This window comes from Myripristis murdjan, chromosome 3 (assembly GCF_902150065.1).
Source record: "Myripristis murdjan chromosome 3, fMyrMur1.1, whole genome shotgun sequence".
Classification (NCBI taxonomy): Eukaryota; Metazoa; Chordata; class Actinopteri; order Holocentriformes; family Holocentridae; genus Myripristis; species Myripristis murdjan.
Genome location: NC_043982.1, coordinates 418,029 through 440,646, shown reverse-complemented (window position 1 = coordinate 440,646; position 22,618 = coordinate 418,029). Strand labels below are relative to the sequence as shown.

Genomic DNA, 22,618 nt, shown 5'->3' with positions numbered 1-22,618 from the left:
ATGTTACATGAACAAAGGCTGTATTTTTTCCTCATTTCATGTGATTTCACCTGTTACCTGTTGTGTGTGTGACTTCACATGGAATTTTATAATAAATGTATGACTATACTGCATTGTCTTTGCAAGAGTAGTGCATATCTAATGATGTCAATCATCTAGATTTCTAAAAATAAAAGCAGACCAGTGCACTCTTGCGCTCCGCGATCACATACAAGCACGCGGTCTGTGCCGTCCGCGTGCTTTGTGAAAGCCGCTTTAGAGCATTGCACCGCTGGAAATGGCCGTCAGTTTTGTTGATCTACGGTGAAAACGGCCAGCTCGAAAAGTCAACCACCTGATGAGAGGCAGCCAGAAGCAAGAAGCGACTACCACAAACAATATTTTATTGTTACAAGGTAACAATAAGCTTTTAGAGTGTAAATATGATGATGACTTATTGATGAAGATGATAAGAAGACAGTGGTGTAATGAAGATGTGATGATGTTGATGAAAGTGCCTGATAAAGATTTTAGAAGCAGGAGTTTGTACTAAGTGAGGAGTTTGTATGTACTAAGGTTGCACTGAAAAAAAGGATGTCTCCACTGTTTCTGTCTCAGATGTGATATTTTGAACCATTCAATTTGGTTACAATGGGTAATCACTAGTTTTATGGGGAAAAAAATCAGATATAATTTTGAGTCTTTGTCTTTTTTGCCCCGGGTTGAATGTGCCCCTCTGGCAAAACCCCTGGCCCCAGCCAGGCCCCTTCAGTAAAATTGGTCTAGAACCGCCACTGTGTTTCACTTCTATAGTGCAGCAAAGCAGGTCCCAAAATACGACTTTTTGGAGATAAACAAATGTGAACAAAGCAGATTTTGCCAATATATAAAACATGATTTTTCGCAGAAATTAAACCTTTTCTTGTTATGTTCTTATTTGAAATGGAAATAACAGCTAATGTCTGCAGGCAGCCTCTGTGTAGCTTTGCACCAGAAAGAAAGCACCAGGTAGCACTTTCACAAATACTTGAAATTACATTAAAAAATGGGTACAAGGACTTGTTGTTTTTCATAATGCCTAAATCTGCTTTGTTCGCATTCATTTATGTGTTTAAAGTGTTACTTTAGGACCTGTTTTGCTGTTCTATGGAAATGAATGGAGTGATACAAGTGATACTGTTCAGGTACTGTTGGTTCAACAGTATCTGATGGCTGACGCCGTGACGCTGACGCTGTGATGCAGTTTCCTGCCCCGTAAGGTCGTTGCTACCCGTTTCTCTCTCTCTCTCGCTCAAATTAATCTTTAGCCATACAAATTACGTATCTAATGTAGCTGGTAAATTTTATAACTTGATTTCCCTGCTAAACTTGATAACCCTGCGACTTCCTCCAGAGTCGGTAGACTAGCGGCGCTACTCGCCTAGCCTAGCTATTAGTTAGCTCTGTGTTGCTGCAGTAAATCCAGCCTTGGACAACGATGGTGTGCAGTGACTGCTTCGCTTTCTCAGAGAGGATGTCTCTACTAGAGAGACGTGTCCGTGATTTAGAGCAGCTTCTTTCAGCTAGGAATACGCTAGACATCACAGGCACTCCAGATAGCCTCAGTCCCGGGCCTGATAGCCGGCCCGCTAGCGTTAGCACTAGCTTAGCCTCATCGGCAGATGCGGCGGAGTTTGTCTCTAGGAGACTCCATCACCCGCAATGTTAGACTAGCTTCGCCAGCTGTGGGTCATTGCTTACCTGGGGCCAGAGTCTCTGACATAGAGGATAATCTTAGGGTGCTGGCAGCATCGAGGAAGGAACAGGAAACCCAGGTACATTACACCACTAATTATAGGAACATTGCTATTCATGTCGGTACCAGTAATGCTAGGATGAAGCAGTCAGAGATCACAAAAGCTAGCTTAGTTAGGACCCTTGAGTTAGCTAGAAAGATGTGTCGGCATTGATTAATTGTCTCTGGTCCCTTACCAGTGAGGGGTAATGATGAGATGTACAGTAGGTTAACTTCGTTGAACCGCTGGCTGGCCCGTCACTGTGCTGAGCATGATTTTAGCTTTGTGGATAATTGGCCTTCCTTCTGGGGCCGCCCTCACCTGCTGAAAGTGGACAGCCTTCATCCTACTGGAGAAGGCGCCGCTCTTTTGTCTAACAATATAGATAGAGCTTTAGCCTCTGTTTGACACTAGGAACTTTATACTCGGCAGGTGGCAGGTGATTAGAGAGCCTGCTATGTGTAAAATTAGTGTGGGTGTGGAGTCATATGGTGTAGTTAATGTGATTGGTCAGGATATTTCTCGCAGCATAGATAATCAGACTGCTTGCTTGGATTGTGACATTGAGACAGTCTCCCTACCCCACCGGCCCGCTCACAATCTCCTGGTCCCCAAATCTGGGGATTATATGTATCCACAAACCACCCCTTCTACTGTTGTGGTAGAATCCTGTAATGAAGCACCTTATAAATTACAAAACCACACTCCTAAAGTTATCAAGCCTGTGGTTACTTATCGTCCTAAGCATAAAGTTTTAGGACAGTCAGCTAATCACACAAGATGTATAGTTCCTATTAATACCTCATCCAGTGGTAGGTCTTCAGATCTGCTTACCGCTGGTCATGGCAGCAAGAACCTAAAATTTGGTTTTATAAATATTAGATCACTGGCTACAAAAGCTTTACTCATAAATGATCTAATTCTTGATCATGGATTGGACATGATTGGTCTGTGTGAGACATGGCTGAAACCAAATGTTTTCCTGCCCCTAAATGAGGCTACTCCTCCTAATTACTCCTAAGCCCATGTAGCCTGGGCTCATAAACAGTGCGGCGGTGTTGCCTTAATTCACAAAGATATCTTTAATCTTACATCTAATCTGGAAAATAAATTCAAATCTTTTGAGGCTCTTGTCCTAAGTTCATCTTCCTCAGCCATGAATAGTCTTTCTCCACTTTACATGGTGGTGATCTATCGACCGCCTGGTCCTTATTCTCAGTTTTTAGATGAGTTTGGTGAATTTTTGTCACGCTTAGTTACCCACTCTGAACAGATCTTGATTTTTGGAGATTTTAATATCCATCTAAATAAGGCTAATGATCCACTGAGTAAAGCCTTTTCAGATCTTATTGATACATTTGGTTTTACTCAGTCTGTTCAAGAGGCAACTCATTGCAATGGTAATATCCTTGATCTGGTCTTGTCTAAAGGGATAGCTGTTTCTGATCTGACTGTCTTGTCAGCCACCTCTGCCTCTTTCTTATTAAATTTGAGGCATCACTGGCCTGTCCTGTTAGTGGTGGCACAGATTTAATCACTAGTCGCCATATTGGTCCCTCTGCTGTTGCTGCGTTTAGCCAGCAGTTGCCTGGAGTTTTGGCTCCTCTCACTGTAGAGACAGGCTCTGTCGAAAATCTTACTAGTTCCCTTAATGTGGCCTTCTCCAGTCTCCCTGATACAGTTGCGCCGCTCTCTACCAGAGCGAGGCGACTGAAGAGATCCACACCTTGGTTTAATGATGAGATACGAGCTTTGAAGCAGGCCTGCAGGAGATTGGAACGACAATGGCGAAAATCAAAGTTGGTAGTTTTTTACCTATCTTGGCAAGATAGTTTATTGAAATATAAGCGTGCCCTAGCTGTCGCTAAAGCAGCCTATTTCTCCCGCTTAATCACCATTAATAAACATAATCCTAGATTTCTCTTTGAGACAGTAGCAAAGCTCACAAAAAACAGCCATCTGCTACTAGCTCATCATTTACAGCGGATGAATTTCTGGACTTTTTTGGTAACAAGGTTGAGGAGATCAGGCAAAAAAATAGTTCTGCATCCGCTGCTGCTCCTGCAGATGGTATCTCACCAATTTCAAACTCATTGGTACTCTAGCTCACCAACAGTCCCTATTATCTCGGTTTTTGAGGCTGTCTCACTTGATACCTTATCTAAGCTTGTGATAGCCTCTAAACTGACAACTTGCTTTCTCGATCCACTACCTGCCAAGCTTTATAAAGAATCCTGGCCTTTACTGGGCTCTATAATGCTGGTTATTGTTAATTTATCGCTTTGTACTGGCATTGTCCCCACCAGCTTTAAGACAGCTGTGGTCAGACTGCTATTAAAGAAACCACATCTTGATTCTAGTTCCTTAAATAGCTATCGCCCAGTTTCCAATCTCCCGTTCATGTCTAAAGTGCTTGAGAGAGTTGTGTTTCAACAACTCTCCACCCATTTGGCAGTAAATCAGCTCTATGAGCCTTTCCAATCAGCTTTCAGGACCTGTCACTTCACTGAGACAGCACTAACTAGAGTTGCCAATGATCTTCTATTGGCTATTGATGCTGACTCTACCTCTGTGCTTCTATTGCTGGACCTTAGTGCAGCCTTTGATACTGTTGATCACTGCATTCTTTTAGATAGACTAACTGAGAATTTTGGTGTCACTGGCCTGGCTCGTTCATGGCTTAACTCATACTTATCTGAAAGAACACAGTGTGTCATGTACAACAATACTAAATCCAAATTCTCCAATGTTAAATGCGGGGTACCTCAGGGCTCAGTCCTGGGTCCTCTTCTTTTCTCCCTGTACATTTCCCCACTTGGACAAATTATACGTAGCCATGGTATAAATTTCCATTGTTATGCTGATGATACTCAACTATATTTGCCCATAAAGGCTGATGATCCCACACAGATCACTAGATTAGAGGTCTGTCTGGCTGCGGTAAAAAATTTGGATGTCACTAAATTTCCTACTGTTAAACTCAGATAAAACTGAGATGTTAGTAGTCGGCCCTCCTAGACAGACATCGTTTTGAACAGTTAACATTACTCCTTGACAACTGTGTGATTTCACAAAGTGTGGCAGCCAAAAATCTCGGTGTTACTTTTGATCCCTGCTTATCCCGGCACATTAAGGATATTACCAAGACTGCCTATTTTCATTTACGTAATATAGCACAAATTCGGCCTTCCTGTCCATGGCGGACGCAGAGACCTTAATTCATGCATTTGTTTCAGCCACACTTGATTACTGCAGTGTTCTGTTTTCAGCTCTGCCATGGGCCAGCACCAGAAGTCTCCAGATGGTTCAAAATGCTGCAGCTAGAGTCTTAACTAGAATAAGAACATTTGACCACATTACCCCAATTCTTGCCTCCCTTCATTGGCTTCCTGTCCATATTAGATCTGACTTTAAGGTGCTTCTGTTAACCTACAAAATCTTAAATGGGTTTGCCCCATCTTACCTTTCTGATCTTCTTAAACTCTACATTCCATCGCAGGCTCTCCGCTTTCAAAATGCGGGGCTGCTTTGCCTACCTAGAGTTAAGAAGAAGTCAGCAGGTGGCCGGGCTTTTTCCTATCGAGCCCCGCTGCTGTGGAATAACCTCCCTGTTGTTGTTAGGCAATCTGAATCTGTTGATTATGTTACATCTAGACTAAAAACTCATCTCTTCAGCCTAACTTATGGTTCACAGTCAGTGCTACGGTGGGCTGGTTCTTTGTCTCAATGAAGTAACCCAAGCACTCACCTGCCGACGAGATTATTGCTCTCTCAGAGCTAATTATTGATCAGTCTTGTTCTTCAGATAATTAATGTTTCCCCTTGTTTCTGTGTGAGTGTGTGTGAATGGTTGATGTGTGTTTGTCCGAGTGCATGCTCTGTCTTTTATTGACCCAGGTCATCATGGTGTTGGTGGTTGTGTGGCTCAGGTCCCTGGCTGCTCCAGTACATCTGGCTTCCCTTGGCATCCTCATCCCTCATCCGCCAACTGTTTTTTACCTTAGTTCCTTTACCTTATGCATATATATCTTTTGTTGTTTGTTTTCTGTGTTTACAACATCCATTGCACGCCTGTCCGTCCTGGGGAGGGATCCCTCCTCTGTTGCTCCCCTGAGGTTTCTTCCTATTTTTCTCCCTGTTAAAGGGGTTTTTTAGGGAGTTGTTCCTAATCCAATGTGATGTGGTGATGTGGTCTAAGAACAGAGGATGTTGTATTTTCCTGCAAAGCCCTTTGAGACAAATTTGTAATTTGTGATTCTGGGCTATATAAATAAATAAAATTGAATTGAATTGAATTACACATATTGTGGATTAGCAGTCTAGAGGTGCATGGAGCAACTAATGAAGTTATTTTACCACCATGTGGACTCCCAGGGAAATATCAACACAACACTATTCTAAAATGAAAATTTTCTTTAAACCGGAGCAGACTAAATCCCTTGTGTCCTCCTGCTGTGTAGAAGATCATAACCATGACTCCTACAGAAGAGGAAAAGCAGAAGATCCAGGAGGCACAGTTGGCCAACCCAGATGTTCCTTTGGGAACAGCAGAGCAGTTCCTCCTCAGCCTGGCCTCCATCAGTGCCCTGACCGCTCGACTGCAGCTCTGGGCCTTCAAACTCAACTATGAAGCCCTGGAGAAGGTACATGAACTTGCTATTAATTGTATTAACTGTGAACCTTTTTCCCCCACAATGGCACTAATATGCTGTCATAGAAACATGCTAAAATAGTGATATTTTAGTTGGGTACCAAGAGTAGTTATACAAAATACCTAGCCTTTTTCAAAAATGCCACACTTCTGTTTTGCATTGCAAATGGTCAAAAAACAGATTCAGATACCAGTTTCATTTGTGTAATCCATATGTGTCTGGTTGCTATTAAGGACCACTATCAGTGTGTCTTTCTAAAACTGAAAGAGGTATTAAAGCTGCACCATGCAGGTTGCATGTTGATGGCCTCAAATGGCAGTGAGAGTTAACTGATCTGTGATGCTGTATACCAAAGATCCAACCATAGCCATATCACATCACAGTGTTTGATTGCATCATTTGGCAATGATTTCCTCTGCTTTTTCCTCCTCTCTGCCTCTCTCTCTTGCTCTCTCCCACCATACAGGAGATAGCAGAGCCTCTGTTTGACCTGAAGCTCGGCATGGAGCAGCTGGCTACAAATCAGACCTTTAAGCGTATCCTGGCAACACTGCTTGCCATCGGAAACTTCCTTAACAGCTCCAATGTGAGAACATTATGTTTGATTCTTTTCTTTTAGTGATCAATGTTTTTCTTGATTTTTCACTTAATGTTAAATCTAATAAGAACAAAAAAAAAAAAGAACCAAAAAATTTGGCCAGCCTTGTCCCTCTTCTTGCACCCACAATGGCAAAAGAGAAAACTTAAATAACCTTTACATTTTAATGGATTCAATCCATGACAAGATTATTGCATCAGTCCATGACAAGGTTATTGCAAAGGCTGCTGCACAAAGGCTGAATGGATCACTACAACTTCCATATGTGGAGTACCATATAATTTGTTGAAAGGTGTGTTTTCAGTTTTTGTCTAGCCAACCACACTTACCTTTTATTGGCTGTTAATTTTCATTCAGAGTAACACTTTTACAGAGAATGAAAAAATGTGTTTCCATCTGCGATATTAAGTTTCAACATTTTTCAGGGGTTGTTACCTTAAGAATACTTCATTTCTTCCTGTGGATGTCAGGTGATTGACAGGCAGAGTGTCATGTAATGAAGCAGAGAGGCAACCTGGGCCACTGGCACTGAATTAAAAAAAAATATATCTTTGATTCAAGGTTTGAATATGTCCCTAACCACAATATTGCTATAGCTGAGTTATTTCTAAATATGCCCAACAAAAGGGTTACATGAGTCTTGTGTTGACATGTCAGTTATGTTTGAGGAATACGACTACCTGAATACGGAGAGTAGTTTAGTGGATGAAGTTCAATTCATTTTATTATTCCTTCAAACAGAGATTAGATGCTTGCAGCGATTGAGCTGTAGTTTCTGTTTCCGTGCAACTTCTCTGCAGTTTTAATCTGTTAAGAACTGCCTCTCTCTCTCTCGCTCTCTCTCTCTCTCTGTCCCTCTGTCCCTCTTTCTTTCTTTCTTTCTTTCTTTCTTTCTTTCTTTCTGCTTTGTGACTGTCTGTACCCAGGCCAAGGGCTTTGAGCTGGGTTACCTGGAGAAGGTGGTGGAGGTGAAGGATACAGTTCATCGTCAGTCTCTGCTGCATCACACCTGCAGTCTGGTGGTCGAAAATTACCCAGAATCATCAGACATCTACTCTGAGATCCCTGCCATCACTCGCTCTGCCAAAGTAACACTCTATTGTGCTTTATTCTATTATGTTTAACCCTGCAGCTCAACACTTTCCAGTTCTGTATGAATCAAGTAAATGACTTTCAAAAAACACTTTCGGGTTATTCAGGAAAATGCCTTTCAATCTTTGTGTGTAATAATAAGAGAAAAAATGTTTTAGCAAGAGCCATCTGATAAGGTAATTAGCCATACTATAATTTTAATTATACAATTCCAGTCAAAACTGTTAAGTGGTTGTTGACATAAAATGCATCGCAATGCTTAAGGTCAACTATGTGCCAGCATGGGAATGTTGCCACAAACACCAAATTTGCAGTGTCCCCAACCCAATAATACATATATATACACACACACACACACACACACACACACACATATATATATATATAGATAGATAGATAGATAGATATATAGATAGATAGATATAGATTTTTTTTTTTCCATTACTGCTTTATTGGACAGTGTCAGTAGACAGAGATAGGAAAGATTGGTAAGGATGACAGGATGACATGCAACAAAGCTTTCTAGGTATCTGTCACTTCTCACAAGGTTGTGTGGAGTTCTGATAAATGGTAAATGGACCGCATTTCTATAGCGCTTTTCTCATGTACTGACCACTCAAAGCACTTTACAGTGCATGCCTCACATTCACCCATTCGCACACACTCACAGGACAGAGGCTGCCATGCATGGTGCCAAATTGCTCATCAGGAGCAGTTAAGGGGTTCAGTGTCTTGTTCAGTGACACTTAAACATGATTTCTAGAGGAGCTGGGGATCAAACCAGGATTACTAATTACTAAAAGACAATCAGAATTTTATTAGGGGGGTAGATATAGATAGATATAGATATATAGATATAAATATAGATATATAAAATAAATACCATGGCAATGGCGGCGCATACAGATGCAGCAGCTGGTGGCTCGCTTTTATTGCTGGGAATCGTATTTCTTATGACAGTGATACACTCGTCGGTATCGGAAAAGGAGGTGCAGTGACTGGATTGAGTGCAGCTGACCTTGAAACGATCTCTGCTCTCGGCATCTCAGCATCTCAAGATCCGACATTCAAAACCATACGGACCAGACGTCATCGCAAGCGGTGTAGTCGACCCAGGAAGAGAGGGAAACGAGCTGGGATAAGACTCAGGCTAAGAAGGCTTGGACCCAAGGCGGTCCCATTACCCAGCCTACTCCTGGCAAATGTCCGGTCGCAGGAAAATAAAATGGATGAGATAAGGCTTAGGCTGACCCAGCAGAATGAAACCAGGAACTGCGGTGCTCTCATCCTGATGAGAGACGTGGCTCCATAACAATATACCGGATGAGGCTTTAACACTGGACGGGCGGAGCCTGTTCCGGGTGGACAGAACACAAGACTCCGGTAAGACGAGAGGGGGCGGGCTCTGTGTGTACATCAATGATGCTTGGTGCACAGGTGCAGTCAGAGTGGATGGAAAATGTTCACCTGACGTTGAATTTTTACTGCTGAGATGTCAGCCATATTACCTGCCTAGAGAATTCACCAGTGTGTTTGTTGCTGCTGTTTACATTCCACTGGGTGCAAATTCAAAAAATGCACTCCTGGAATTGTATGAGGTCATCAGCAGTCAGATGGCAAAACAGCCAGATGCTGTTATTATTGTTGCTGGGGATTTTAATCAAACAGACCTCAGAACTGTTCTGCCTATTCCACCAGCACGTCCACATCTCCACCAGAGGAAACAACACACTGGACCATGTCTACACCAATGTTCCTGGCAGCTACAGAGCCCTCTCTCGTCCTCATTTTGGCCAGTCTGACCACATCTCCCTGCTTCTCCTGCCTACCTACATCCAGCTGACAAAAAGGGTCAAACCAACTATAATAGTTAAAGTGTGGACAGATGAAGCTCCAGCAGCTCTACAGGACTGTTTTGAATGCACAGACTGGCAGATGTTCAAAGATGCTGCTACCCAGGAGAACCGTATTGACATTGAAGAATACACATCATCAGTGACATCATGTATCAGCAAATGTGCTGATGATGTGGTAAAAATAAGGACAGTTAAATCATTCCCTAATGAGAAAACCTGGATGAATGGAGAGGTGAGAGCTCTATGTAGAGCCAAAAAAGCTGCCTTTAGGTCAGGTGACAAAGAAGCCTACAACACTGCCAGAGCAAAACTGAAAGCTGGCATCAAGGAGGCAAAGCGAAGGCATCAGCAGAGACTGGAGAGAGACCTCAACACCAGCAACAGCAAAGACTTGTGGCAGGCGGTCAAAAGTGTTACAGGCTACAAAAGCAGGAGCGCTCCCATCATGTGTGAGGCCACGTTACCAGATGAGCTAAACACATTTTATGCTCGCTTTGACCTCCTTAACAGAGAGTCAGCTGTAAAGTCTACTCCGCCTCCAGAGGACCGGCCACTGTCAGTATCCACAGTGGATGTGAAGAAAGTCCTGCTGAAAGTGAATATGAGTAAAGCTGCTGGGCCTGACAACATCCCTGGCCGTGTACTAAAAACATGTGCCAACCAGCTAGTAGATGTCATTACTGACATTTTCAACATATCGCTGTCACAGGAGAGTGTTCCCACCTGCTTCAAGACAGCCACCATCATCCCTGTGCCTAAAAAGTCTGCAGTGTCTGATCTAAATGACTACCGCCCTGTGGCACTCACCCCCATCCTGATGAAGTGCTTTGAGAAACTGGTTCTCCAGCACATAAAGAACAACATCCTTGCCAGTCTGGACCCTCAGCAGTTTGTATTCAGAACCAACAAATCCACAGAGGATGCCATCTCCACTGCTCTCCACTCAGTCTTCACTCACCTTGAGGAAAGCAACACCTACATCAGAATGCTGTTTGTTGATTTCAGCTCAGCTTTCAACACAATCTCCCACATGAAGCTGATTGGAAAACTGAACACTCTGGGCATCAGTACCACCCTCCGCAACTGGATACTGGACTTCCTCACAAACAGACCCCAGTCAGTTCGGATTGGCAGTCTCTCCTCCTCCACTCTAGTGCTCAACACCGGAGCGCCCCAGGGCTGTGTGCTCAGCCCCCACATATGCATGTGACAACATATATTGAAAAATAAGCCAAAGTGATACCTCTTCTCTGAATAGACAAGCTAAGCCAGTGTGCTGCTGTTAGCCAGTGAAACTAGAGCAGAGTGGCAACTCTTCACTTTGTTACACAATCTATGTCAGTGCGCTGCTATAGAGTGGTGAAGTCCCGCCCCTTCCGGTGGACCCCCATGGGACCTTTCGGAGCGAAAAAAATGAATGGTGTTCAATGGACAGAAAATAATTATTTTCTGGTCCCCCCGTCATTATGCCATGGATTACACAAATGTTGTTTATAGGCTTAAATAACAAATTTTCATGTCAAGAGTTTGACCGTTTTTTGTACCATTGTTCAGTTAAATGCTGTTGAGAAAACACAATTAGAAAGACTACATACTGTGTCGCAGTATGTGACGTCACGTCATCGCCATTTCCCTCCATCCAGATTCAAGTCAAGATGCCGGTGTGTTTTGTTCCCGATTGTCCGCGTCTCTGAAGGCCGACGGAGCGCCCGGCCAGGCAGGAGGGCGCGCGGACCCCGCCGTCGGGCGGAAAAACTCAGAACCTCAAAAACTCAGAACCTCAAAAACTCAGCACGGAGCAGAGAAATCGCCATGTCTGTTGTAGGCTTCCAGTGCGGGTGGTGACGTATATCATTTGCACCGAGAGCAGCGAAGAGTTGTAGTTCACAAAGCGGGCTCACACAAAACCTAACATTATTAATATTCTTCACGCTAAATTGTAGTCTTCTTTACGTGAAAAATTATATTTAAATATCACAAACAACATATGTGAAATCCATGGCACAATTCAAACGGGACCAGAAAATAATTTTTATCTACCCATTGGATCGCATTCATAATTTTTTGCTTTTGAGGACCCATGTACCGGAAGTGGGTGGGCGGGACTTCACCACTCTATTGACCCTTTGCAGACACGTCACAATTATCACGTGACATGGGAAGCGGCGCCATGATGGACGGCAGAAGAACAGTGGACGTCAATTTAAGACAAGGGGGCGCATTGTAGTTCGTGCCATTCCGTGGTTGTAGATAGTTTTTCGTTTACTTTTATGGTGGTAAGATGGTGATTTCCTGCTGTGCCATGCAGTGTGCCAACAGGCACGGCTGTAAGCCTAATCTAGCCTTTTACAGGATACCTTTTGATGCGGACAGAAGACAGTGACGGGTAGCTGCTATCAATCGTAAGGACTGGCAGCCATCCAAATACTCCCGGATCTGCAGCGAACATTTTTACAAGGTCAGTTTCATATTAAAACGTTATCAAACTTATATAACCTTAGCTATGTTAGAGTCAGTCAAAACAAACTCAGTGTAGTTAGCTAACGTAGCTACCGTTAGCTAACAAGGACTCTTCATATTAGCTGGCACTCCTAATTCAGCAATAAGCCCTGAGAAGCTGGGGGTTACAGTGGTTTTACAGCGGCTGAGGGGCGTTCTAAGGCACGACGCGCAGCCGTTGTAAAACCACTGTAATCCACGGCTTCTCGGGGCTTATTGCTGAATTAGGAGTGCCAGCTAATATGAACAGAGTCCTGAGAAGGACTAGCTAGCTAACGTTAGTAGCTAGCTAGCATCGCTACTAGTAAACAAACCCTACTTGAGTTTGTTAGCTAACGGTAGCTACGTTAGCTAACTACACTGAGTTTGTTTTGACTGACTCTAACATAGCTAAGGTTATATAAGTTTGATAACGTTTTAATATGAAACTGACCTTGTAAAAATGTTCGCTGCAGATCCGGAGTATTTGGACGGCGGCCAGTCCTTACGATTGTTAGCAGCTACCCGTCACTGTCTTCTGTCTGCATCAAAAGGTATCCTGTAAACGGCTAGATTAGGCTTACAGCCTTGCCTGTTGGCACACTGCACGGAAATCGCCATCTCACCACCATAAAAGTAAATTAAAAAAACTATATACAACTACAAAATGTCACTAAGTCTGACGCGCCTCCTTGTCTTACATTGATGTCCACTGCTCTTTTGCCGTCCATCATGGCGTTCATATTTCGCGCGACTGGATCGTGACGTCACGTGCAAAGGGTCAATAGCCTGGAAATCCCGGTAAAATAAGACAGTCGCCTAAAAAGTAACTTGTTTTTAGACCACTTTCACTTGTTTCAGGATCATTTTTCCTTGTTCCACTGGCAGTTTTTTTTTTTTTTTTTAACTTACTGAACTTAGTGAACTGTGTTTTAAACACAAACAGCTAGCTAAGAGGATGGCTGGGAAAGTAGAAATTCGAGGGAGGTCGGTTGGTTTGACAAGATCCTTTAATTCACATGTGAGCCGGCAAATACTCCCCGCAAACACGCCGCACAGATCGGCAGCGTGTGCGAGCTCGTCGTATATCATCATATAGCAGTCAAACTAAGCTGCATTTTCACTTCCACTACCAGGATGCCGATTAACACACACACTAGCGAAAGAAACCGAAACACAAAAGAAAATCCTCCAGGAAGGGAATTTTGCAGCTCTGTTCTTCCTCTTTGGCAGTTTTGGCAGCAACCTCCGGTGCACTCTTGTTGATACAGCTCCACCACATCGCCGCAATGCTGCAACTGCAGTTAAAATGACATCCATCTACCACAACGCTTGTCAGAAAATAACAATTTTGCCGAAGTCAGAGTTTTGAGAGCCGGGGGCGGCATGAAAGTAGGCTGAGGCGGCCGCCTCGTAATTTTATATGCAGGAAAAACCCTGATATCCACTGCCGTACCACCAGACTACAGAGCAGCTTCTTCCCTCAGGCTGTGAGACTACTAAATGCACCATCTGCACTCCTCCATGTTTAATAATTTTATTTTCTATACAATCAATTAATCAATCAAGAGGGAACCACACTTTAATTTCATTATTCAACCTGTTGTATAATGACCAATAAACTTCCTTGTATCCTTGTATACACACACACATATACATATATATCTATGTCTATCTATCTATCTATATCTATCTATATATATCTATAGACATAGGTACATATATACGTATACATATATATCTATATCTGTGTGTGTGTGTATACACATATATACACATGGACACACCTTCTCATTTAATGTTTTTTCTTTATTGTCATGACTATTTACATTGTAGGTTCTCACTGAAGGCATCAAAACTATGAATGAACACATATGGAATTATGTAGTAAACAAAAAAGTGTGAAATAACTCAAAACATGTTTTATATTTTAGATTCTTCAAAATAGCCACCCTTTTCTTTGATTACTGCTTTGCACACTCTTGGCATTCTCTCCATGAGCTTCATGAGGTAGTCACCTGAAATGGTTTTCCAACAGCCTTGAAGGAGTTCCCAGAGATGCTGAGCACTTGTTGGCCCTTTTGCCTTCACTCTGCGGTCCATCTCATCCCAAACCATCTCAATTGGGTTTAGGTCCGGTGACTGTGGAGGTCAGGTCATCTGGCGCAGCACTCCATCACTCTCCTACTTGGTCAAATAGCCCTTACACAGCCTGGGGGTGTGTTTGGGGTCATTGTCCTGTTGAAAAATAAATGATGGTCCAAATAAACGCAAACCGGATGGGATGGCACGTCGCTGCAGGATGCTGCGGTAGCCATGCTGGTTCACTGCGCTTTCAATTTTGAATAAATCCCCAACTGTGTCACCAGCAAAGCACCCCCACACCATCACACCTCCTCCTCCATGCTTTACGGTGGGAACCATGCATGTGGAATCCATCCGTTCACCTTTTCTGCGTCGCACAAAGACATGACGGGTAGAACCAAAGATCTCAAATTTGGACTCATCAGACCAAAGCACAGATTTCCACTGGTCAAATGTCCATTCCTTGTGTTTCTTGGCCCAAACAAATCTCTTCTGCTTGTTGCTTTTCTTTAGTAGTGGTTTCTTAGCAGCTATTTGACCATAAAGGCCTGATTCGCGCAGTCTCCTCTGCACAGTTGATGTAGAGATGTCTGCCACTAGAACTCTGTGTGGCATTTATCTGGGCTCTAATCTGAGGTGCTGTTAACTTGCGCTTTCTGAGGCTGGTGACTCGGATGAACTTGTCCTCAGAAGCAGAGGTGACTCTTGGTCTTCCTTTCCTGGAGTGGTCCTCGTGAGCCAGTTTTGTCATAGCACTTGATGGTTTTTGCGACTGCATTTGGGGACACATTCAAAGTTTTTGCAATTTTCCTGACTGACTGACCTTCAGTTCTTAAAGTAATGATGGACTGTTGTTTCTCTTTCTTAGCTGATTGGTTCTTGCCATAATATGAATTCTAACAGTTGTCAAATAGGGCTGTCAGCTGTGTACCAACCTGACTTCTGCACAACACAACTGATGGTCCCAACCCCATTAAGAAGGCAAGAAATTCCACAAATGAACCCTGACAAGGCACACCTGTGAAGTGAAAACCATTTCAGGTGACTACATCATGAAGCTCATTGAGAGAAGGCCAAGGGTTTGCAGCGCTGTCAACAAAGCAAAGGGTGGCTACTTTGAGGAATGTAAAATATAAAACATATTTAGAGTTATTTAACAGTTTTTTTTCTTTGCTACATAATTCCATATATCTTGCTTCATATATTTGATGTCTTCAGTATGTATCTACAATGTAGAAAGTAGTAAAAATAAAGAAAAAACATTGAATGAGAAGGTGTGTTCAAACCTTTGACTGGTAGTGTATGTATAATCTCTTTTGTAAATAGGTCTCTCCTAAAGGAGAGATTTTGATTTATTGAGGTCTGACCAGTAGAAATGCAGGTAACAAAGTGAGCTCTTTCTCCAGGTGGACTTTGAACTACTGTCAGAGAACTTGGTCCAGCTAGAGAGACGCTGCAAAGCATCATGGGACAACCTGAAGGTGGTTGCCAAACACGAGACCAAGGTTCTGCTGAGGAACAAGATGACTGAGTTCTTGAAAGACTGCACACAACGAATCATCATTCTGAAGGTCGTCCACAGGAGGGTCATCAACAGGTCAGCACAGAAAAAGAAAATTACATAAATATATGGCACTTTACAGTTTTGCTACACATCTATCAGTGTGTCTCCATTAATAGGTCTACTGGAGAATGGGTTTTTAGTTATATAGATTTATATATATATAAATCTATATCTATAGATATCTATTTATCTATATATAGATATATATCTATCTATATCTATATATCTATATAGAGAGAGAGAGATAGATATAGATATGTAGATAGATAGATAGATAGATAGATATAGGAGGATGGCCATGGTGTGAATATGGTCTATTCTCTGGCCAATTAATCCAGTTAATTGCACATCATCTACCACTTCTAAAAGGATCTAAAAACATAATATTTTTCCATTCCCTATTGCAGTATATTCCGAGTGCTTATTTAAGAGCATGTGTCACATATTATTGTCATATTGCAACACCCAGTAACTATGTTAATATAAAAAATACAATAATAATGAAACAAAAACAGGACTGCTTGACTTGAGGCATCTCAAGTCGACTTGGGGGTTTCCAACAGATGATTTGATTCTTCGACTTTCATGTGGCAGCCCTAATAAAGTTGCTGCTGCCCATTTTGCAAAGTAAGTAAGTAAGTAAGTAAAATTGTATTTGTATAGCGCCCTTCACAGTACGAATATACAGAGTGCTTTACAGTAAAAACAGATAAAACAAAACAGTAAGGTGACCGTCAACATCATTATCAACATCGACATCATCTGTGTGCAAGAGGCAGTGCGACATAAGGTGCAAGTGCAGTATTTCACCAGTAAGAAAGAAAAAGACCATACAACTGTACAATGGAAAAAAGAAACCGGAGAGGACCTAACCTCAGGCCTGTGTTAAGAAGGCTTGCCGGAAAATATGAGTTTTAAGCTGCTTTCTAAAGCTATCCACGGACTGGGCAGCTCTCAGAGCCTGAGGAAGCGAGTTCCAAAGGCGAGGTGCTCCTGCTGCAAAGGCCCGATCACCTTTAGTTTTTAATTTCGTGTGAGGCACTGCCAGGAGCCCCTGGTCAGCTGACCGCAGAAAGCGACTGGGGGTGTGATGGTGGATGAGGTCACAGCCGTGGATAGCCTTAAAAGTAAACAGTAGTAACTTGTATTGGATCCTAAAAGGAACCGGTAACCAGTGTAGGGCGGCAAGTATTGGTGTGATATGACATGATTTCTTAGACCAGGTGAGTAATCTAGCCGCTGCATTTTGGACCAGTTGGAGACGATTTATGGATGCTTGGTTTAAACATGTGAAAAGCGAGTTACAATAATCAAGCCTGGAAGAAATAAATAGATAGATAGATAGATAGATAGATAGATAGATAGATAGATAGATAGATAGATAGATAGATTTTATTGTTATTGCACAATCATATACGTATAATAATGCAACGAAATTAGGGCTCAGTCCTTTCGGTGCAGGGGAGAATAGAAAGCATCGTGCATCTTGCTAGTTGAATAGCCAAGTCCAGGAATAGATGGCTGCAGCCATGTCTCTGATATCAGAAAAAATGCAACAGTCACGGAAACACTTGTTGGATGTGCAAGCACAGTTCGTCATCCCGTGTTCGCCATGGACCTGGCGCTGGAAAATGCTGGGAGGCGGCGGCCCAAAGGGCTGTCCTTTCAGCCGGTGAAGTCCGGTGAAATTGGCATCCTGCAGCACAATCCCAAGCTCAAAAGGTCCTGATAACTGTTGTTTCCTTTGCTTGTTTACGTTTCCTCCTGGACTTGTCACTGGGAAGAACTATCCACGGAGACCCCGGTGTTCTAACGGCGTCCTCCAGAATGTCCTGGTAGCGATGAAAGTCCGGCGAAAATGGTACCTCGCAGCACAATCCCAAGCTCAAAAGGTGCTGACGACTGTACGCGTACATTGCCCAACATAAGGTGGTGTTTTAAGCTAAAAACGCAATCGTTCACACATACAAAAACATATAATACGGCACCGAGAGTGGAGAGCTGTAGCCGCTGCGTCTATGCGCGCCACCATGGCAACCAATACAACCAAAATGCATGTATAGCCATCTCCAACTTTGAGTGGGAGATGACGGAACGCAGTTTGGCAATGTTTCTTAAGTGAAAAAAACAATTACAACTTCGAGTCTTCACATGCATATCCAGGACCATTGACTGATCAAAATGCACACCAAGGTTCCTAATACTAGGACGGGCATTGTTTTTGAGGGGGCCCAGATGTTCTAATACCCTGGCTGTGACACTGTCAGAGGCAATTATTAGCACCTCGGTCTTGGCCGCATTTAACTGTAGGAGGTTGTTCGCCATCCAGCGGCCAAACACTCCATCAGAATGCTGAGATGTTGCATATTCTCGGGTCTGAAAGGGAAATGCAGCTGGATGTCGTCTGCATAACAGTGGTATGCTACACCTGAAAAATTCCTGATAAGCTGACCTAGCGGCAGCATGTACAGTGCAAAAAGTAATGGGGCCAGCACCGAACCTTGGGGTACACCACAGTGTAAAGGGGCGGTGTCAGACTTGAACGGGCCAGCGGTCACCAAGAAACAACGCTCACTGAGGTAGGGGGCAAACCACTCTAGGGCACATCCTGACACACCAACCCAGTTCCTTAGTCTGTCCAAGAGGATGCCATGATCGACCGTGCCAAATGCTATGCTTAAGTCTAACAGGATTAAGACAGAGCATTTGCCGGAGTCAGAGGCCATCAGAATGTCATTGGATACTCTAAGGAGTGCAGACTCGGTGGAGTGTTTTTTCCGGAAGCCAGACTGGAATTTGTCACCAATGTCATAGGTATCCACCTGATAGCAGTCCAACTTGCTGGAACACCACTTATGACATGCTCTGCTGTCCATCTAAACATCAGGGTGCTGTTGTTGCAGTTATTATGTAGAACAACAAACAACTAAAGAATGTTACAAGATAGAGAGGTTCTGAAGCCATTCAAGGTGGAAACCAAAGCATTGTCAACTGACAAGTACACATCACTATCCACTGTATTGATGGTGCTACAAAACCTCTTCTTGGTGAAGTTCTGGCAGTTGGCAGCATGACCAAGAAAATAACTGAAGGTCTCAGTACAGTAAGAAGGATGCAAGCGAAACAGCCCTGCTTTTAAATGTAGGAAGTTATCTTGATCCTCACTTTCTGAAATTAGTGCATCTATGTGTTAATCAAAAGGAGAATGTGTACAGTACAATTTTGGCTGAGATTGCTTGTGCATGAGCAGAGACTGAAATGGAGACAGAGGAAAAGCAAGCTTTTCCAGCACCAGGTGGAGTAGTGTGCTCACCGCACTGTCAGCAACATGTGACCCCTTTGGGGAGACATAAACAGAGAATGTTGCACCTATATTGTTTTATAAATGCTGAGTTGTGGCAACTTGGGGCCTTAGTAAGGAAGGGTTACCAAGAACCTGATCGTCACTCTGACTGAGCTCCAGAGATCCTGTGTGGAGATCGGACAATGTTCCAGAAGGACAACCTTCACTGTGGCCCTCCACCGATCTGGGCTTTGTGGCAGACTGGCTACACAGAAGCCTCTCTTCAGTGCAAAACACATGAAAGCCCGCTTGGAGTTTGCAAAAAAGCACCTGAAGGACTCTCAGACTGAGAGAAACAAGATTCTCTGGCCTGATTAAACCAAGATTGAACTGTTTGGCCTCAATTCCTAATGTTAAGTCTGGAGGAATCCAGGCACCGCTCATCACCTGCCCAATACCATCCCAACAGTGAAGCATGGTGGTGGCAGCATCATGCTGTTGGAGTGTTTTTCATCAGCAGGGACTGGGAGACTGGTCATGGTTAAGGGAAAGCTGAATGGAGCAAAGTACAGAGATATCCTCAATGAAAACCTGTTCCACAGTGCTCAGGACCTCAGACTGGGTCGTAGGTTCACCTTTCAACATGACAATGACCCTAAGCACAGAGCCAAGACAACACAGAAGTGGCTTAGGGACAACTCTGTGAATGTCCTGGAGTGGCCCAGCCAGAGCTCTGACTTGAACCCTATCCAATATCTCTGGAGAGACCGGAAAATGACTGTCCACCGGATTTGCAAAAAAGAATGGCAGAAAATCCCCCAATCCAGGTGTGCAAAGCTTGTTGTGTCATACCCAAAAAGACTCAAGGCTGTAATTGCTGCCAAAGGTGCTTCAACTAAGTACTGAGTAAAGGGTCTGAATACTTATGTCAGTGTGATATTTCAGTTTTTTCTTTTTAAAAAATGTACAAAAAATTCTAAAATTCTGTTTTCACTTTGTCATTACAGGGTTCTGAGTGTAGATCAATGAGAGAAAAAATGAATTGAAATGATTGTACCATCAGGCTGCAACATAACAAAATTGAAAAAAGTGAAGGGGCTGTGAATACTTTCTGAATGCACTGCATGTTTTATTGATGAGGCTCCAGATATTAACCTAGTATGAAAGTTCATCAGTGTCCTATGTTCTGCTGCCCTCTTGTGGAAAATAACACACATGCCAGCTAAGGGTTGTGACCTGCAATATGAAATTGTCAACCTGCATATTGCATCTGACAAGAAGCAGCTTATTTTTTAAATTATAGGCAAAATTTATTCAAATATATATATTCAAACATTAATAATTTCAAATGCTAATGTCCAGCCTCAATTTCATGGCACTTTTGGCGGCCCTAAGTGGCTTATCTTTGCCATAGAATCTTTTCCAAAACACTCTGAGCTGTAGCTTTACGGGATAGTTTTGATTTTTACTCATATAGTGGTATTTGCTGCTCCATGCAAGTGTAATACATCCACCAAGTTTGGTCCATAATTTCCCCCTTGCTGCTAGAGCAAGAACTTTACTGGAAAATGAATGAAGCAGGAAAACAACACAATTTGGAGCAGCAAATCTGAAAAAATGTTTCAAATGATGCAAAACCACACATATTTGTTTTTTATTCACTTTCAGCACTATTTTCAGGCACCTTGTTTCCAAAATGGCAGAACTATTTTCTGCCATAACACTACCACTGTATCACCCTGTTGGTTGAAAATGCGACTGGAGCACTGCTGTGTGGTGACACAGAAACAGTGCTATAGCAGAAAATCTTCTGATCTCGGCTGCTGCCACTAGGTGTTGGCACAGTGGATCATAAGGATGCCCTTACTGACAAAGCCCTCCCCATTATCAGAGCTTGAGACCAGCACTAGGAATAGCTTTTTGCATCCTCAGTGGCAGGGGAATTAACCTAACATACATGTTTTTGTAACCAGAGACCGGAGCACCCACATACAAACTCCCAACAGAAAGGCCCTTCTTGATGTAAGTTGACAGTGCTAACCATGCTACTGTAGAAAATAGTTCTGCCATTTTGGAAGGGAACTGGACAAAGTGAAACTAAAATAAGTGTGTGTGTGTGTGTGTGTGTGTGTTAGGGATGGTCCGATCCGATCCACTGGATCGGTATCGGGCCCGATCCAGGCCAAAATGACGGGATCGTGTATCAGATTTTTTTTTATTAGAACCCGTCCGATCTGATCCATAAGCCCAAGCTATCTCATATATCCTCAACTTCACTTTGCGCGACATGCCGTAACACAGACGAGCTGTCGCCATGGTTGTCATGTGCCTGTGTTTTCGTCACGTGAGCAGAAGACTGCAGAGCTGTAGTCATAGCACAAAAGCGCAACGTTTGCAATATGAGTGTTTCAAGGGGTGGTAGTAAAACCGGACGTTTTAACACAACGGACTTAATAAAGCATCTGAAGAAGCATCATGGAAAGGAGTAGAGAGACTTTTTACAGGCGAGTGCAAAGAAAAACAAACCGTTTTTGTTTTGGTGCAGCAAATCTTGGGTCCGTTTCCCAAAGCAGGTTTAGTGAAAACTCTGAGTCTTTTAACCCTAAAATGAGGGAAACTCTGAGTTTTCCGTTTCACAAAGGGAGGCAACACAAAGCAGAGAAATGGATAACTGTAGCCTGTTTCACAGAAGGAGGTAACTTAAGCTTTCGGTCAGTTACCGCAGTAACAGACTCCATGAAACTAACCTGGTCGGGACCAGGTTTTTCTCATGAAACGTCGAGTTTCAGCCTCTTTCAGCCACACACGGTAATTTAACTTCCTCATTCATTCAGTCAGCAGGCGAGTTTTGGCATGGCATATTAGTTCTGCCGTCTGTTTTTTTTTTTTTTTTTAATGATAAAAAAAAAAAAACAGTCAGTAGGTCTTTATTAGAAGTCCATTAGTAGTTAAATGGCGTCTTTTTTCATGAACATGGCATGTCCTTTCGACAACGATCCCGTGGATGAAGGTGCAGTGTCACTGGGCAGAGAATTAAATATTCATTGGGAGATGGTTATAAGACCGCGCATAGATGTTTTAGCATTTCCAGACAATTATCTTTTTGAGCGTTACCGTTTCACGTCACCTAAATGAAATAAATTAAAAGGCCAGCAGTAATTCAAGCAGTTTTCCCCTGTAATATTATCGATTGCAACGGACTCCATTTAAACTTACGCACTGACCCGAGCAGCAGTGTTCTCCCATGCTGTCTCCC

At 43.0% G+C, this 22,618-nt stretch overlaps 1 protein-coding gene across 10 annotated transcripts in view; it reads left to right on the top strand.

Moving 5' to 3' along the window:
- fhod1 (formin homology 2 domain containing 1) overlaps positions 1 to 22,618 on the top strand; it is a 196,861-nt gene that overhangs the window by 157,584 nt on the left and 16,659 nt on the right. For 9 of the 10 annotated variants that reach the window (XM_030078385.1, XM_030078377.1, XM_030078372.1 and 6 more), the window contains 4 exons: positions 6,215 to 6,397; positions 6,873 to 6,992; positions 7,931 to 8,092; positions 15,922 to 16,112. In XM_030078385.1, coding sequence (XP_029934245.1) covers positions 6,215 to 6,397; positions 6,873 to 6,992; positions 7,931 to 8,092; positions 15,922 to 16,112 — 656 coding nt within the window. Of the gene's footprint in view, positions 1 to 6,214; positions 6,398 to 6,872; positions 6,993 to 7,930; positions 8,093 to 15,921; positions 16,113 to 21,335; positions 21,385 to 22,618 lie in introns of all 10 variants that reach the window. The other variant, XR_003930106.1, reaches the window with a different exon arrangement.